We start from the raw sequence: 18,684 nt of genomic DNA, 5'->3' as shown, positions 1-18,684 counted from the left end.
AGATAACGAGTGGAGGACAGAGGAGCCTCTTAAAGAAGAAGTTACAGGTCTGTGAGAGCCAGAAATCTTGTTTGTTTGTAGGTGACCAAATACTTATTTTACACCATAATTTGCAAATAAATTCATTAAAAATCCTACAATGTGATTTTCTGGATTTTTTTTCACATTTTGTCTGTCATAGTTGAAGTGTACCTATGATGAAAATTACAGGCCTCTCTCATATTTTTAAGTGGGAAAACTTGCACAATTGGTGGCTGACTAAATACTTTTTTGCCCCACTGAACCAGGACAAATTAGTTAGCAACAGTAAGCTAGCTATCTAAATTGCCATACATGTTTAATGCTTTTTGACCTGTCCACAAATTAATCTAATTAGAGTTTGTTTTGATATTTCAACCTGCGTGTCCTCATCGCTTCTGGTGTGGGTGAACAAAATCAACTTGCACGCGATGGCGTACCCACGCAAGCGGGCGGTTTGGTCAGCATGTTAGGTGTCAAGAGTAACAATGTACATGGTATATAATACACACTTCTGACTGTTTCAACCGCAGATAACCAACCTTATTATAGGGAGAGAAATAAGACATTTATTAATTTAAAAACATGTAGAAAAGTAAACTGCATAATGTAGCCTAAATTTAGGCACTGTCTGTAGTGTTTCAAGTTTTTTTTAAACAGTATAGGCACGATGTCATTGTCTTTGCAGGTTGCATCAACTATTGTACTGTCTGGTGTATCCTGTCATGGCCGACTGATTGGCTTACGAATCACGTCTGTCTTCTGACCACCGCTCGTTCCATTCGTCCACCGGAAAGCCATGGTGCCTGGCCGTTGGCTCAATTCTTTTCCCTTGGCTGGAGGATGAATGGTGACCACGAGGGGGGCTTACAATCTGAGAGGAACCTGAATGATGACCATGACGGGGACTTGCATGCAGAGAGTCAGTTGGATGGTTACCGTGAAGGGGACTTGCATTCTGAGAGGAAGCTGGATGGTGACCGTGACGGGGACTTGAATTCCGAGAGGAACCTAAGAGGCAAGCATAAGTGAGAAGGTGAGAAATAGCCGTCACCCAGCTACTGGCTTTCCAAGTGCAGATGAAGGATCAGTAAGGTGACGTTTCAGTTCAAAAGTCTATTGAATGTACACAGGATCACTCTGAACAAGTACATCAACTTTTCCCCAGAGCTTTCTCTTTACTTTATGGGTCGTTCCATTTGATTGCAATCACCTTTTGACTGCACCCCTCTTGATTTGAACAAAACATTCCATACCTGCAAGTGGTCAGAAAGTGTATTTTTGGACCTGAAGGCCAACACTTTTAGGAGTCAGAGGTGCTCAATGTAAACCCATTTTGTATATCCCATTCAAGATACGCAAACACATGTGAACACACACACACACACACACACACACACACCCGTTCAAACGTTTGGGGTCACTTAGACATGTCCTTGTTTTTGAAAGAAAAGCACACTTTCTTTCTCCATTAAAATAACATCAAATTGATAAGAAATACAGTATAGACATTGTTAATGTTGTAAATGACTATTGTAGCTGATTATTTTTATGGAATATCTACAAAGGCGTAGAGGCCCATTATCAGCAACCATCACTCCTGTGTTCCAAAGGCACGTTGTGTTAGCTAATCCAAGATTGTCATTTTAAAAAGGCTAATTGATCATTAGAAAACCCTTTTGCAATTATGTTAGCACAGCTGAAAACTGTTGTTCTGATTAAAGAAGCAATAAAACGGTCCGTCTTTAGACTAGTTGAGTATCTGGAGCGTCAGCATTTGTGGGTTCGAAATTCGTCAGTCTATTCTTGTTCTGAGAAATGAAGGCTATACCATGCAACGAAATTGCCAAGAAACTGAAGATCTCATACGCCGCTGTGTGCTACTCCCTTCACAGAACAGCGCAAACTGGCTCTAACCAGAATCTAAAGAGGAGTGAGAGGCCCTGGTGCACAACTGAGCAAGAGGACAAGTACATTAGAGTGTCTAGTTTGAGAAACAGATGCCTCACTGGCAGCTTCATTAAATAGTACCCGCAAAACACCAGTCTCAGCATCAACATGAACAGGCAACTCTGGGATGCTGGTCTTCCAGTCAGAATTCATCTGTCCAGTGTCTGTGTTCTTTTGCCCATCTTAATCTTTTATTTTTATTGGCCATTCTGAGATATGGCGTTTTCTTTGCAACTCTGCCTAGAAGGCCAGCATCCCGGAGTCGCCTCTTCACTGTTGACATTGAGAGTGGTGTTTTGCGGGTACTATTTAATGAAGCTGCCAGGTACAGTGGCTTGCGAAAGTATTCCCCCCTTGGCATTTTTCCTATTTTGTAGCCTTACAACCTGGAATTAAAATAGATTTTTGGGGGGTTTGTATCATTTGATTTACACAACATGCCTACCACTTTGAAGATGCAGAATATCTTTTTATTGTGAAACAAACAAGAAATAAGCCACCTTTTGCAGCAATTACAGCTGCAAGTCTTTTGGGGCATGTCTCTATAAGCTTGGCAGTGGCACATTTAGCCACTGGGATTTTTGCCCATTCTTCAGGGCAAAACTGCTTCAGCTCCTTCAAGTTGGATGGGTTCCGCTGGTGTAAAGCAATCTTTAAGTTATACCACAAATTCACGAGGCCATTCAAAGACATTTAAATGTTTCCCCTTAAACCACCTAAGTGGTGCTTTAGCAGTATGCTTAGGGTCATTGTCCTGCTGGAAGGTGAACCTCCGTTCCAGTCTCAAATCTCTGGAAGACTGAAACAGGTTTCCCTCAAGAATTTCCCTGTATTTAGCACCATCCATCATTCCTTCAATTCTGACCAGTTTCCCAGTCCCTGCCGATGAAAAATATTCCCACAGCATGATGCTGCCACCACCATGCTTCACTGTGTGGATGGTGTTCTCGGGATGATGAGAGGTGTTGGGTTTGCACCAGACATAGCGTTTTCCTTGGTCAAATAGCTCAATTTGACTCTCATCTGACCAGAGTACCTTCTTCCATATGTTTGGAGAGTCTCCCGCATGCCTTTCGGCGAACACCAAATGTGTTTGCTTATTTCTTTCTTTAAGCAATGGCTTTTGTTCTGGCCACTCTCCGTAAAGGCCAGCTCTTTGGAGTGTACGGCTTAAAAAGTGGTCCTATGGACAGATAATCCAATCTCCACTGTGGAGCTTTGCAGATCCTTCAGGGTTATCTTTGGTCCCTTTGTTGCCTCTCTGATTAATGCCCTCTTTGCCTGGTCCGTGAGTTTTGGTGGGCGGCCCTCTCTTGGCAGGTTTGTTGTGGTGCCATATTCTTTCCATTTTTTTATAATGGATTTAAAATGGTGCTCCGTGGCATGTTCCAAATGTTTTATATTTTTTTTATAACCCAACCCTGATCTGTTCTCCACAACTTTGTCCCTGACCTGTTTGGAGAGTTCCTTGGTCTTCATAGTGCCACTTACTTGGTGGTGTTGCATTATCTGGGACCTTTCAGAACAGGTGTATATATACACTGAGATCATGTGACTGATCATGTGACAGTTAAATAAAGTCCACCTAAGACCATCTAATTATGTGACTTCTGAAGGTACTTGGTTGCACCAGATCTTATTTAGGGGTTTCATAGCAAAGGGGGTGAATACATATGCTTATGTTATTATTTTCATTTCATCAATTTGGACTATTTTGTGTATGTCCATTACATGAAAAACAAACAAAAATACATTTAAATTACAGGTTGTAATGCAACAAAATTCCAAAATACATTTTGGACACTACAGTTTAAATGGTTAACTTCTGTTAAAGCAAGGCTCCTGAACTCTGGTGTATTGTCTGCACTATGCAATGATATGGGCAGCGACCATGTAACGCTTTTACAACATACAGAAGTGCGCTGTTTATCAAGGGGCAAAGTATTGACATGTTTTTTTTAAATTGAGAGATGAGCTTAAAGTTGTCTTTACTGACCATTTTCACTTGTCTGACCGATTGCATGATGACAAGTTTCTCACACGACTGAGAAACTCGACTGGTTGATGTTTTTTCTCACCTGAATGATTCGAGTCTAGGATTACAGGGACTCTCCGCAACTATATTTTCTGTCTGTATTAACAAAAACAACACACAGGTCTTTCAGCCATTTAATTAGCTGTTCAGGAGTCTTATGGCTTGTGGATAGAAGCTATTTAGGAGCCTTTTGGACCTAGACTTGGCACTCTGGTAATGCTTGCCATGTGGTAGCAGAGAGAACAGTCAATGATTTAGGTGGCTGGAGTCTTTGACCATTTTTAGGGCCTTCCTCTCACACTGCCTGATATAGAGGTCCTGGATGGCAGGAAGTTTGGCACAGGTGATGTACTGGGCCGTACGCACTACCCTCTGTAGTGCCTTGTGGTCGGAGGTCGAGCAGTTGCCATACCAGGCAGTGATGCAACCCGTCAGGATGCTCTCGATGGTGCAGCTGTACAAACTTTTGAGGATCTGAGGACCCATACCAAATCTTTTCAGTCTCCCATGGAAATAGGTTCAATGGAATCTACAGGAATAGGTTTTGTCATTCCTTCGTCACGACTGTCTTGGTGTGCTTGGACCATGTAGTTTGTTGGTGAAGTGAACGCCAAGGAACTTGATGCTCTCAACCTGCTCCACTACATCCCCGTCGATGAGAATGAGGGCGTGCTGATGCTCATCTCCTTTGTCTTGAACCTGCTCTGGGGTCTCATCGTTGTCAGTGATCAGGCTGGGGTAAACTTAATGATAGTGTTGGATTCGTGCCTGTCAGTATAGTCATGAGTGAACACTGGGTCAGGGGAAGTCCCGAGGGGCCCCGTGTTGAGGATCTAGATTGCAGAGCCCGAATCTATTTTTGTTTAGTCCCAGGGCGCTTAGCTTAGTGATGAGCTTTGAGGGCACTATTGTGGTGAACGCTGAGCTGTAGTCAATGAATAGCATTCTCACATAGGTGTTCCTTTTGTCCAGGTGGGAAAGGGCAGTGTGGAGTGCAATAGAGATTGCATCATCTGTGGATCTGTTGGTGTGGTATGTAAATTGGAGTGGGTATAGGGTTTCTGGGATAATGGTTTTGATGTGAACCATGACCAGCCTTTCAAAGCATTTCATGGCTACAGACGTGAGTGCTACAGGTCTGTAGTAATTTAGGCAGGTTACCTTAGTGGTCTTGGGCACAGGGACTATGGTGATCTGCTTGAAACATGTTGGCATGACATGACTCAGACAGGAAGAGGTTGAAATGTCAGTGAAGACAGTTCCCAGTTGCTCAGCGCATGCTCGGAGTACACACACTGGTAAATCGTCTGGCCCTGCGACCTTGTGAATGTTGACCTGTTTAAATATCTTACTCAAATCAGCTGTGGAGAGCGAGATCACACAGTCGCCCGGAACAGCTGATGCTCTCATGCATGTTTCAGTGTTACTTACTTCGAAGCGAGCATAGAAGTTATTTAGCTCATCTGGTAGGCTTGTGTCACTGGACTGCTCTCGGCTGTGCCTCCCTTTGTAGTCTGTAATAGTTTGCAAGCCCTGCCACATCCGACAAGCATCAGAGCCGGTGTAGTACGATTCGATCTTAGTTCTGTATTGACGCTTTTCCTGTTTGATGGTTCGTCAGGGTTAGAGTCCCGCTTCTTGAAAGCGGCAGCTCTACACCCTTTAGCTCAGTGTAAATATTGCCTGTAATCCATGGCTTCTGGTTGGGGTATGTACGTACACTCACTGTTGGGACGATTTCTGGATAGGGCTGCGCTCAGAGTTTCTTGCCTTGGCAAATCGCGTTGTTAAGACACTGTTTCCCTTTGCAACCACGTACCTATGTGATTGTGGATTCTCGGCTCTCACTGGCTTGAAAACTAAATACAGGCACAGACTGTCTGTGGGAAATGATTTAAGACAGAGACTCTCTCCAATACAACCCAACATTGCAGATTTATGTGCATCCCTTCAAGCACACCCTTCTAATTAACCTGTGGTGAGTTATTCACAATTTTGGATGAACAAATAAGGTTTTATATGTAAGATGGCTAAATAAAGAGCAAAATTATTGATTATTATTATTTGTGCCCTGGTCCTTTAAGAGCTCTTTCACTTCCCACGAGCCGGGTTGTGACAAACTCACACTCATTCGTATGTTTAATAAATGTAACGCATGTTGAGTTTGTGGCAGGCTTACAATGATGGCAAACAACAACATTTGTGAGTGCACTGACCCTGGTGCTAGAGGGGGTACGCAGCTGGAGGTTGAATGTTTGAAGGGTAAGGGACGATAAAAAGTTTGGGAACTACTGATCTAGATGATTCCAATCAGAACCCAACATCGAACTGTCTAGATCTGACATTTTTATAAAAGTAAAAATACATATACAACCGTTTGAAATACTGGGAAATCATTGGTGCAATTGTAAAAGTAGCCTACGATGTGAGGCTAGCATAGCCTGCGACTTACCTTCAATTTCATTTGGCCTCTTCTGCTTCTCGGACTTGATGTAACCAACTCCAGTTATTTTTGCTGTAACCAGAAGAACTTGTCAATGACTGGAAATCCAACAAAATGTATCTAAATATTGACCTGTTGTGTGTTATTCTGTGTGTTTGTTTTTCATGTCCATGCTAGCTATACATATTACACAAAAACTTTGAGGGAATACATGCCATTTTCTTTTGCCAGTGGCTTGTGATTAGTGTCCTTACCTGAGTGTCTGAAGTCTTTCGTAGGTTCATGATGTAGAGACTTCGTCCAATGCTTTGCCTGAACAATGCTCTCCTTCATCAAAATGGCAGCAGGCTCCTGCATTTCCCACTTCCTTTTGAAGCGCTTTTCACATAAACCGCTTGGTCCAGGCTTCAGCTCCCCTACATCTTGCTGCTTCGCTTCCATAATGGGGGGCTGTTTCTTCTTGTTCTGGCAGTTCACAGAAGCATCTTCCTCTTCATCATCAGAGTGCTGTGCATCTTCCGGATCTGTGTAAGACCTGTTGAACATGGCGTAATTTTCATATTCACAGGGCTTGAAGTAGTGCACTTTCCTTGGATTCAAAGGAAAGCTGATGTTCCGCTTGGGTTTTGGTGGAGCATCGACACGTTTTAGAATGGGTCGGATGATCCTGGTCTCCGAGCTGGACCTGGGACTGGCCTGTGAACCTTCCACTTCCTCTGGAGGACACCCTGATCGCCTGCGAGTCCGGGGGATTGGTGTCGGGACAAAGCTGCTGTCCCAATCTGAGAACACCTGCTGCCTCGCAGAGACTTTTGCCCCAAAATGGCGGTTGTCATGTTCCGGTGATAACCTGGCCGGATTAGGGCAAGCATGACTACCTGGGCTATAACCATTGGGCCTGGCAGGCTTGATAAAAGGTTTGGGCTTGTGTGTCACTCTTGCAGATTTGTTCAGCGTTTGTGATTCAGGTGAAGCACTGGGAGATGTCTCTCCTCTGTTCTCTCTCTCACACCAATCCTTTGAAACCTCTGGAGTCCTCGGAAGCTTCGGAATCCTTGGCAGCTTTGGCTTGGGGGGCAGCAAGTCGTACTCAAACTCACTTTTTGACAACCTTTCTTTCTCATTCTTTTTCAACACCTTCGGAATCTGTGTCAATTTCTGTTGGGATGTCAAGTCACTCTCTGCCGTAGGTTTTAGTTTCTTGGACGAGTCAGGAATCTTAGAGACCATTATCCCTAAACCCCCAGACTCTCCTCTATCCGCCACCATCTTCTGCCTTGGTGGGGAACCTTTCTCTCTCTTCCGGCTTGGTGGAGAATCTTCCTCACTCTTCCGGCTTGGGGGAGAACCTTTCCTGACAAGATGTTTGGGTAAGGACAGCTTTTTCAATCTGACTTTTTGGCATTGAATGTTTTGCTTGTGTTTGATGTCGTTCCTCTGCCGCTCTTTGACAACAGGAGACATTGACTTTGCAGGGGAGCAGTGTCTGTTAGTTTTGTTCTGGGCTTTTGTCTTTGGCATTCTGGGGACTTCAATATGTTTTGAGGGTGAGGCGTTTATGGAAGGCTTTTTGGGGATGTTTATGGAGATTTTGAGAGGAATGGTGGTGGTTGAGGATCCCTGCACATGGAGGGTTTTCGCCCCAGGGCACGGGAGTGAGTTTCCACTGGCCCTCTCTATGTCCACCAACTGGCACTGTAACTCTTTGGAGTCTGAGTTCCTGCCGTCAGTTTCAGTTGAATTTCTCCTCTTCTGTGACATCTTGTCCCTACTTTGATTGTCCTCTCTCTCTTTCTCAGTTGAATGTCTCCTCTTCGGTGGCTTCTTGTCCCTGGATTGACAGCCCTCACACTCTTTCACAGTTGATGATCCCTTCTTCTTGTCTTTACATCGATTTTCATCACTCTCAGTTGAATGTATCTTCTTGTGTGATGCATGTGGCTTCATGTCCCTGCATTGATTATCCACAGTTGCCTTCAACCCAGAGCTCTTAGCGGTTTGGGATGGTGTCCTTCCCCTCTCTGCTCTCCCATAGCTTTTCTTGTGCTTTTGCCTGTCAGATGACATTGGATGGAGGGTCTTCTCCTTTTGCATTTTTTTATGTACTTTTTTCTTTGACTTGCAGGTTTTGTATTGAGTGACAAAGTCAGCAACTTTGTCACACTTTTCTACAGGTGAACCACAGACCTCTATAGGTGAAAACCAGTTGTCTGCTATGATGTTAGCTCTTAACTTAGAGGGGTTTTCAACCTTGGGAAGTGGTAATGTACTCGTCCTGCAGTCTTGGTCCTTCTCTTGCCATATTTCCCTATCCTCAGAACCAGGACTGACTTTGCTTTGGGTCGTACGTTCTTGGGCTGACCCACATGGTGCTTTGGCATCAGTTTCAGGCTCTGTCCTTTTCACATTAGAAGCATGAGTCTCAATCTGAGCATGTTGTTCATTATAGCTCTCCTCTGTCTCCTGATCTGAATCCTCACTTGTATCTGACCAGAAAAAAAAGTCAATGATCGGTATGACGCCTGTCCATTGCTGCATTTCACCCTGTGTCTTATTGTCATCACCCTCTTCTTCAGTTGAATGTATCTGCTTCTTGTCCCTGCATTGACTGTCAACAGTCACCTTCCCCCCAGAGTCCTTAGGGACCTCTGTCTCCTGATCATTTGTACGTGACATGGTAAAGCAGTGAGCGATTGTTATGCATCTTGTACCTTGCTGCAATCCTTTCTCTCTCTGACAACTGGAGCATAGGCCCATTTCAAACCCATTGTCAGTTTCAATACCACAAGGACAGTAGCAGGACTTATCTAAGCTGCCACTTTCTATATTCTCTAGTTGCTTTGTCTGTGTTTTATCTTTGTTTTTAGAGCAGGATTTAGGGGACGCGAATTGGAGGTCAGAATCATTCTCGATCTGGCAAAACAGTCTCATGGCATCCTCAGATGTCAGGATGGTCAAATTCATTGGGGAAAGGGGTTCTGTGTCCGAGTCTGTTGTGAGGTCTACGACCGTTTTGAGGTCTGTGTCTGGTGCCTCTGTTTCAGCAAGCAGTTTCACAGCATCCTCTGGTGTGAGGACGGTCAAAATCATTGGGGAAAGGGGTTCTGTCTCCAAGTCTGCGTTTGTTGGGAGGTCTGTGTTTGTTGGGGGGTCTACGTCCATCGTGAGGTCTGTATTTGTTGGGGGCTCTGTGTCCATCGTGAGGTCTGAGTCTGTTGCTTCTGCAGGAAATTCCACAGTCTCTATCTTGCTGTGGAAGGTCTCATCCATCTGGACACCCCCAACCACTTTGGAACTGTCCTCTGCTTTATCTGGTATGAACCACAGAGACCAAGCTCTTCCAGAATCTTTGTCAATGTCATTCAGCTTCTCGTTGACATTTAACCATGATGACCTATAACCCACTTGGGAAGAGGTGTCAACATGTACTGGAATGGGAAACTTCTCGAGCACTTCCCCTAGTGATATACCACTGACTGCAAAGAGAACCACTGCCTTCTCATCCTCTGCGGCCCAGGCAGACACATCCTGCATGATTTTCTCATCCATTTGATCTTTTAAAGCTTCTAACAGGTTAGTAGTATCCCCTCCCCAATACAACTCCAATATGGCCTCGAGACAACCATCCTTTGCCTCTGTGACTGTTGTCGCACTCTCCAGATAAGTAACCAGTCTCTGCAGCGCACATAACTTGAACTGAACTTCAGCAATTGTGAACAAATCAAGAGTGCTCTCATCTGCAACATTAGAGCTACCTTCCACGATTATCTGGGCACCACCGATGCATACAATATCAGTTGCCTGAGGGTTGGTGTGGACAAATGGTGAAGGTGAACTCTTGTCCATTTGTGTGATGACCTGAAGGACCTCATCATTGTCCTCTCCTGTAGATGCCATTGAACTTGTTGCAGATGCATCTACAGGTTTATCACACTCCAGAAGACACTCAACTTGAACCATCTCATTTAGGACAGAGAGAGAGCTTGCATCATCTTTAGCTCTTTCCCACAGGTTTTCCGCCTGTTTTTCGTTGATGGACCAGGTCTGTAAAATCTTAAATGGCAGCTCATTGCCTGCATTCTCTGTCTCCATGGGCTCTGGGGACTGCTGTGGACCCATTGGCGGGACGATAGCCACGGGGGGCGGCGGAGCGGTGGCGACTGCCGTCAGGGTCATGTACCTGGGTGTGGACTTAATCTCCAGCCGTATAGTGGAGTCCTCATCACTAAACCTCTCAGGGGGCCTCGCCTGGTAGTCTTTGGTGTTTAGATGTAGTTGTGTTTTGCCTGCTTGTAAAACATACATCTTCTCTGTGCTGAATTGTAGGGACTGAGAGGGGTCTTGTGTTGAGTTATTCCCATTTACAGGTCCATTTTTTGATCTTAAAACACTCTGGGGCCAGTGCTGTATTTCCTTGAGTGAGATCTTATGTTTATGAGGTTTTTCCCAATGGGTGTCAGTGAGAGAAGGAGAGGAAGCAGGTTGCTGTTCAGGGGTGGTAGAGGTCTGTGTGTGAGAAACCAGAGCAGCATTGCCAGGAAGATGATCTGTATGTTGTGTTATGGCTTGGAAAGGAACACTAGGTCCTAGTATACCATGGGTGTCTGCATTTGTTACCTGGGCTGCTTTTAGGTCAACAACACCAGATTCTGTACCTCCCGTGGAAGGGAAATCCGTAAAAACACACTGCTGTGCAGTCGTAGTAAAGGTCTGCACAAGTGATGTAGAATATCTCGCAGGACCTGTTGTATAACCTGATGTTGTTTCACTGTGTTTGTTGTTGACCATAGGAACAGTTGGAGTGATGTTGGCGTTCTGAATGTCTGTAGAACTGTTGGTCATAGTTTGAAAAGGGTTGACATGCTTAGCCTGGAAGTCCAGCCTGGGAGACCTGCTGGAATGGACGCTAGAACGTCCACTAGAGCCACCCCTAGAACGTCCACTAGAGCCACTCCTAGAACGTCCACTAGAGCCACCCCTAGAACGTCCACTAGAGCCACCCCTAGAACGTCCACTAGAGCCACCCCTAGAACGTCCACTAGAGCCACCCCTAGAACGTCCACTAGAGCCACCCCTAGAACGTCCACTAGAGTCACCCCTAGAACATGCAGTAGAGCCACCCCTTGGACGTGCACTAGACCCACCCCTAGAACATCCACTAGACCCACCCCTAGAACTTCCCTTTGAGCATTCAGTAGAATGAACCCTGGAATAGGAATTAGAATGTCCCCTTGAATGTTCATTAAAATGTCCTCTAGCATGTCCATTGGAATGGGTGGGATCTAACATCTGCCATTTGCTTTCCAAGCAATGGAGATTGTTATAATTCACTATTCGACCAACCATATAATCCCAGTCAGCTTTATGGTGATGGGTTATATCCTCATGCCCTCTTTCGACAATGAGTGGGGGCAAAAACTCATAGCTGGGGAAGTGGGGTTCATGCTTAGCCCATGTTTCTGTTATCTCTCCACTGCGGTGTAAGGTTACATTAGGGGATGCCTGGCCTCTCAGGGGTCCATAGAGATTTGGCCAATCCCTTATGTTCTGACTCGGAGCCATTCTGTGATGGTCCTGATGATACAGATGCGGCGGCTGGGTCTCTTGTGCCCCATGTCCACGGAAGTCCATTGGAGAGTTTTGTCTAAGGGAGTTGTAGTGGGCCCGTATGGCAGCTTCTTTCTCATGGTTCAGCCACTGGCGTTCCCTTTCCTGCTGGATGAGGTACTGTCTTTCACCAGCAGGGGGAGCACTTTCCCACTGAGCCATATTATGGCGGCTGTATCCATCATCATTATTCCATTCTCTTGCTCTGGCATTTTCACAGGCGTTATCCATGTTGTGTCAGTTCTATCCGTCCCAGCACATTGAGTTGGGCTGCATTACAAGCATATGGGGCACCATACGCAAAAGTTCAATTGTGATAGGTCAATTCTGGAGAGAGAAAAAAGAGAAACTAATTGTGAAAACTATGCCATGGTTATCCATCAACCAAGTTTTTGATTTTTCTAAAATACACTGCAACATGTTTATGATATGTGACTGCCAGTTGACATTATGGGCTGAAAGTTAGTTAGAGTGCAGATCACAATCAAGTAACACCATCAATATAGTACACACTCATATAGGAGGAGCCTGTGCCCCACAAATAGCAGTCTGGGCAGGAGTAGAGTTCCACCTCAGATCAGGTTGACCCCCCCAGAGGAATCAGAGAGGGTGTTGATCCCTCCACATCTATTTGGTATATAATATCGGCATTGTTGTTATCCAAGGCCCTTTCTCAGGGTTAAACCAAGGTAACTTGTCTCAGGCTAATCAGTATTATAACGATTAACCACACAACGGTCTCCAGCCTTGAAGTGATGTGGAGAGGTAACCTTGAAGTGAATGAATCACACTGGTTAAACGGTTAACATAACAATGGAGCCTATTCATTCTTAGCTATGTAGACAACTTCCCTAGTCACACCAGGTTTCAAGCTATTGGCCCCTCTAGGTTTGGACCAGAGTGGTATACTACGTTCACAATCAATTAAGCCAGCTAACTTTAATAAGCAACCAGATTCAACTATTGATTTTCTGGTTCATAAAAAGAAGATATGAGATATGTGTTTTGTTTGTTGAATCTATTAGACCATGCCCATTTAAAATGTAGCTTTCTAAAAAAGTTAGCTGAAATGCTTATGTTACTACCTCCTAAGAATGCCGTAAAATGTCAAACAAGTACAAAGTAATATTTTATAATAAAATGTCATAATGAATCAAATTCACAATCCAAATAGGACTGTAACAGCAGTCTGAATGCAATCTATATGTATATACACCGGATGAATTTACACAAGATATAATAAGAATTATATATTAGAGTGAGTTATGGCAAGAATATCTTTTTTTGTTGTCATTTAGCAGAGGCTCTTATCCAGAGAGACTTACAGGAGCAATTAGGGTTTACTGCTCAAGGGCATAGACAGATTTTTCATCTAGTTGGCTCGGTGATTCAAACCAGCGACCTTTCATTTAATGACCCAACACTCTTGGCTACCTGCTGCCCCAGTATATAAATATGTAGTGTGTATTGTTGGATTCTAGCTTAAAATAGACTTATTAAGGTTACCATATCTTATTGATTACATGTCTAAGGAAGGTTGGGGTCAATGAAGGAGGTAATAAGAATGTGGCATATGGAAAGGTAATGCGTGAGACAAGTGGAGTACAGAAAGTTTACATTCTGTCAAAAATGTTATGGTTGAATATCCTAAGGAGAGAGGCAAAGCAAAATAATCTGGTTTTAGTCACTGATAATGGTAGGACAGGGAGGAGCGAGGAATTCAGCCCAAGGTCAAGTAAACTGATGAAGTGAGAGAAAAAAAACAGTCCTATCCCACACACATATCCTTCCACGCCAACACAGGTTATAGCATCAGGCAGGGCCATGACTACACCAGTGAGAAGAACCAGACAAGTTCCTGTTAGGAAAATTATGATTAAATGACTGAACAAATCATTTTAAATGGAACTGTAACTAAGTAAACTTATACTCTGTTTTGTTATATCTGATTAACAATATGAGTTCATAAGAAGGGATTGTGTGACACGGACAAGGAGTAATTAAAGTTAATGAACACCATTCCAACTAGGAAAAAATAAATGGGTTGTGGATTAAGTAAACAGATAAGGTAGTTAACCTATGGTTGAACCGACGAAACTTAGCTCTGGGGTGTTTTAGATAAGACAGTGAGTGCATTCATAGGTTTTCTGTTAATTAGAACTGTCAGCTAAGTGGTGATCGATAATGGTGAGGGGTCAAAAGTTAATTCAGTTGTGTTGTGTGTCCTGTGTATGTGCTGGGGGGTCAGAATTAACTTTTAAAGTTCCCTTTGTCCCGGTCGAGAGGAGGGGATTCTGTTAAGCAATGAAATGACGTCATGTTATTGAATATAAACTGTTGCTCGTGGGAACGTGGCAGCGCGCTTCGAGAATAAATTCTGTTACCTATTATTGAAAAGACTGTTCTCTGTCTATTTTATGCAAACAAGAATCTTACAAATTCTCATAAAATAGATTAAGGGAATTCAATTAATGAAAACATATTGGTATAATTAAATTACAGTAACAGTTCCTGACTAGCAACAGAGATTTATTGGCTGTCTAGATGTGCAAGGAGTTGATTCCGCCTAGTAGGAGGGTATAAATATTTGTGCTCGTCTTTTGCAGCTATTTGACCTAGTGGGTGATTAAACTTGGTTTGCACTTTTTCTAGTCGTCCGTTTGAGTTTTTACTCTGTTTGTTCAGAAACTTTTAAGGTTGTATGTATGTAATGCATTTTTTTATTGTATTTTTTAAATTATTTTATGTAACCTATAATAAACTAAGCAAGTCAGTTAAGAACAAATTCTTATTTACAATGATGGCCTACACCGGCCACACCCGGACGACGCTGGGCCAATATTGCGCCGCCATATGGGACCCCCTATCACGGCTGGTTGTGGTACAGCCTGGATTCGAACCAGGGACTGTAGTGATGCCTCTTGCACTGAGATGCAGTGCCTTAGACTGCTGCGTCCATGTGTATGTGTTACCTATTTAACTGTACTAGAATACTTAAAAGGCCGCAATTTTTTAAAATATATCGGTTATTGAACTGTTTTTTTTGGGGCGAGGAAAATATTGGATATCGGTATCGGCCAAAAATGTCATATCAAATCAAAATTTTATTTGCCACATGCGCCAAATACAACAAGTGTAGACTTTACCATGAAATGCTTACTTACAAGCCCTTAACCAACAGTGCAGTTCAAGAAGAAGAAAATATTTACCAAGTAGACTAAAATAAAAAGTTATAATAAAAAGTAATACAATAAGAATAACAAAGAGGCTATATACAGGAGGCACTGGCACCGAGTCAGTGTGCAGGGGTACAGGCTAGTTGAGGTAATCTGTACATGTAGGTGGGGGCAAAGTGACTATGCATAGGTAACAAACAAACAGCGAGTAGCAGAAGTGTACAGGGCGGGGGGTGTCAATGTAAATAGTCCAGTAGCGATTTTTATGAATTGTTCAGCAGTCTAATGGCTTGGGGGTAGAAGCGGTTGAAGGTCATTTTGGTCCCCAACTTGGCGCTCCGGTACCACTTGTTGTGCGGTAACAGAGAAAACAGTCTAGAACTTGGGTGACTGGAGTCTCTGACAATATTGGTGCATCACTAATAATAATAATAATGTCCCCTCACTTCTAAAAACCAAAGTTGCGCCCCTGGAGATATTTATACTACGGGCTAAGAAAGTAATACTAAGTGTATGTTGTGTATTAAGCTGTTAGTTACCCATATGCCTCACCCTAATAATTTGATCCCTTTACCCCTCGTAACTAAGCCCACTGTTATGACTTGGTGGTGAAATGTCTTCATCGAATATTGGATGCTGATAAGAGCTTTTATTGTCTGCTTATATGCCCCCTTTATTTTTCCTATGGTTCTGACTTGGTGTACAGGAAGAATACTGTAAGAACAGCCCATGATCTGAATTGCTGTACATTTCAAAAGTGCTGAACAAATATTTATGAGCACGCTCATCAATTTCTTAATAAAATGTATGGATGGCCTCTTATCTGCTCATTGTTCCATAGTTTGTACATCTCATTTGTCATTAGAAACCAAGAAACCACAGTTGTTTAAGCAAGTCAGCCCTATCAGTTAGTAAATTAAGCTGAATACACTTTCGCTGCCAGACAAGGCTCAGTGGTAAGCAGTGGTTGTAGCAGTTGTAAGGATTCAACCCATGTTGATGAAAAGAAAGCTCTGCTGTTGGGACAGGTTAAGGTAGGCCCTAACAGTTCCTGGGCACCGTTTGTCATCGTTATAGTGCAATTAATGTATTGCTAAGTGCTGTGTCTTTGCTGTCATGCATAAAAAAAATTCTACTTGTTCGCCCCACCAACATGTACATGCTAAAATCGCCACTGACTATATAGCCTCAAAACGTGGTTAAAACTATACTTTTTGATATCATGGATGGTCAGTCTTTGCATCCACAGCGATGTATATGAATTTCAGAGTAGCTACATTTTTCCAACTCCATCCCTCAGCTTTTTATAGAAACAGTGGCAGGGATTCACTTCGTTATTGTTTCCTCTGCTGATTGCCGCTTTATGATGTGTTACAAAGTGACGAACCACCCCAAGATATTCCTGAACGTCTATTTGCGCCCCTACTGGATGGAAATTACAAATGTAATGGCTGTGCTCAATGCAATGGCACTTATACATGTAGATCCTTCAAACACCCACAAACAGGGAAATCGATCCCCCAAAAAGGTGTTATTACGTGCTCCACTAAAGGCAGTTATTTATCTTATAACTTGTCCTTGTGGTAAAAAATTATGTAGGTAAAACAAAGCGCGAATTAAAAGTACGTATCTCAGAGCATCGTAGCACCATTAGGTGTAAAAACTTTACTTATCCAGTTGCGGCCCACTTCTTGGAGGCAGGCCACTCGATTTCGTCTCTGCGTTATATTGGCATCGAACATGTCACCCTCCCTAGGAGAGGGGGTGACCTTGATCATTTATTGTTAAAACGAGAGGCTGCCTGGATCTTTAATTTAAAGACCCTTGCGCCCTTCGGTCTCAACGTAGACTTTGATCTGAAGCCATTCTTGTGATTATTGTGACTTTGCAATTGTAATTGTTTGTAAACTTGTGTAGTCAAATTAATCTATGATCGTATGCTATCCATTTGTTGTATGTATGACATTTTAATATTTAATTATTAACCAATGATATTAGGCCACTCTTGGCCATGATTACAGACACCTGTGTCTTTTGACACTATATAAACGAGTCATCCCGCAGTGTTTGTGATTATACCCTGATGAAGACAGCTTGGCTGTCGAAACGTTGGTAATGACATTTTTGCATATGAGCTCCTAGAGTGTGCGGCTCTCTTTTATTTACAAAGTGACGAACAAACATATTAAAACGGTCGTCCATGTATTTACTTGGATAGCTCCTGGATTATGAATACCCATGCGTAAATCCGATGCTTTTTTTGGGGCACAAATATGAACTACTGTTCAACATAGATAGCATTGTTGTTCATGTCAACCAGGATTGCGCTAAAAATGTGTTACAAAGTGACGAACAAACACCTTGAAACGGTCATCCATGCATTTGCTTGGATATCTCTTGGGGAATGAATACCCATACGTAAATCTGCTGCTTTTTTTTGCATAAATATAACACTGTTCAACATAGATAGCATTGCTGTTCATGTCAACCATTGGATGTTCCTAGTATACTTACAGAAAGTGTGCCCCGCTCCTCTCTCTTTCACATACGGCAGATCAGCTGAACACATGGATATCCCCAACCGATATCTATCAATCAACAACTCGCACTCTTCTTCTTCTGGGATGGGGTTTATCAGCATCCAACGTTATAGTGCATTATTGGCAAAAACACTCCTGTCTTCTGTTAGAACTTCTTCAAATGTATATGTGGGAGCGCCCGTGGCTGGTACCAGTAGATTCAAGATCCACGCCCCCAGAGTTTTCTTCGCAACTGATCCGCAGTATTCTCTAACTATTTCAAAGCAAATGACAAAAAAACATAAAACCAATATTACAACAAGACAAATTAATCTACAGAAATACGTTATAATTTCTCTGCGGTTTTAGGTTTTTGCTATAATTTTATACATTTTTTTCTATTCCTGCTATAAATTGACCGTTGATCAAGCTCAAAACAATAACCAGTTGTTTCGTTATCTGATTTATTACTGAACTAATGCTTAGTGATTTGGAAGAAATGACTATAGATCTGCAGCTATTTAGAAAACATATTCAATGGTGAAATTGAAATTGTCATGCATGTCAACTGTGTTAGACAACTGTAAAGAGGTTATCCAAGTAGAAAGAGACAAATCAGGATTTCAAATTTGATTAAGTATATGGGATTTAGTATACAATGGTCTACACCGGTATACTCCACAATGGTATAACTATTGATTTATAGATGAACAGTGCCATTGTACCTATCCCCCTGGGTGTAAACTATCACTACGGGGAAACTCCCGCTAAGGTTTGTCACCTAAAATCCTCAAACTTTTACAGATACACAATTGAGAGCATCCTGTTGGGCTGTATCACCGCCTGGTACGTCAACTGCACAGCCCACAACCACAGGGCTCTCCAGAGGGTGGTGCGATCTGCACAACGCATCACTGGGGGCAAACTACCTGCATT

The 18,684-nt window shown here is 43.0% G+C and overlaps 1 protein-coding gene across 1 annotated transcript; it reads right to left on the bottom strand.

Moving 5' to 3' along the window:
* Positions 1-284: 284 nt before the first annotated feature.
* Positions 285-17,996, bottom strand: LOC112216901. Its single transcript, XM_024377044.2, has 4 exons — positions 17,744-17,996; positions 6,701-12,380; positions 6,456-6,518; positions 285-1,029 (listed from the first exon to the last, which is right to left on the bottom strand). The coding sequence occupies exons 2-4, from the start codon at positions 12,282-12,284 to the stop codon at positions 761-763; spliced, it is 5,916 nt and encodes a 1,971-aa protein (XP_024232812.2). The 5' UTR covers positions 12,285-12,380; positions 17,744-17,996; the 3' UTR covers positions 285-760.
* Positions 17,997-18,684: the final 688 nt, after the last annotated feature.

The sequence above is a fragment of the Oncorhynchus tshawytscha genome, linkage group LG17, assembly GCF_018296145.1.
Source record: "Oncorhynchus tshawytscha isolate Ot180627B linkage group LG17, Otsh_v2.0, whole genome shotgun sequence".
Lineage (NCBI taxonomy): Eukaryota > Metazoa > Chordata > Actinopteri > Salmoniformes > Salmonidae > Oncorhynchus > Oncorhynchus tshawytscha.
The sequence above is the reverse complement of the archived record's forward strand: the minus strand, read 5'-3'. Positions and strand labels throughout refer to the sequence as shown.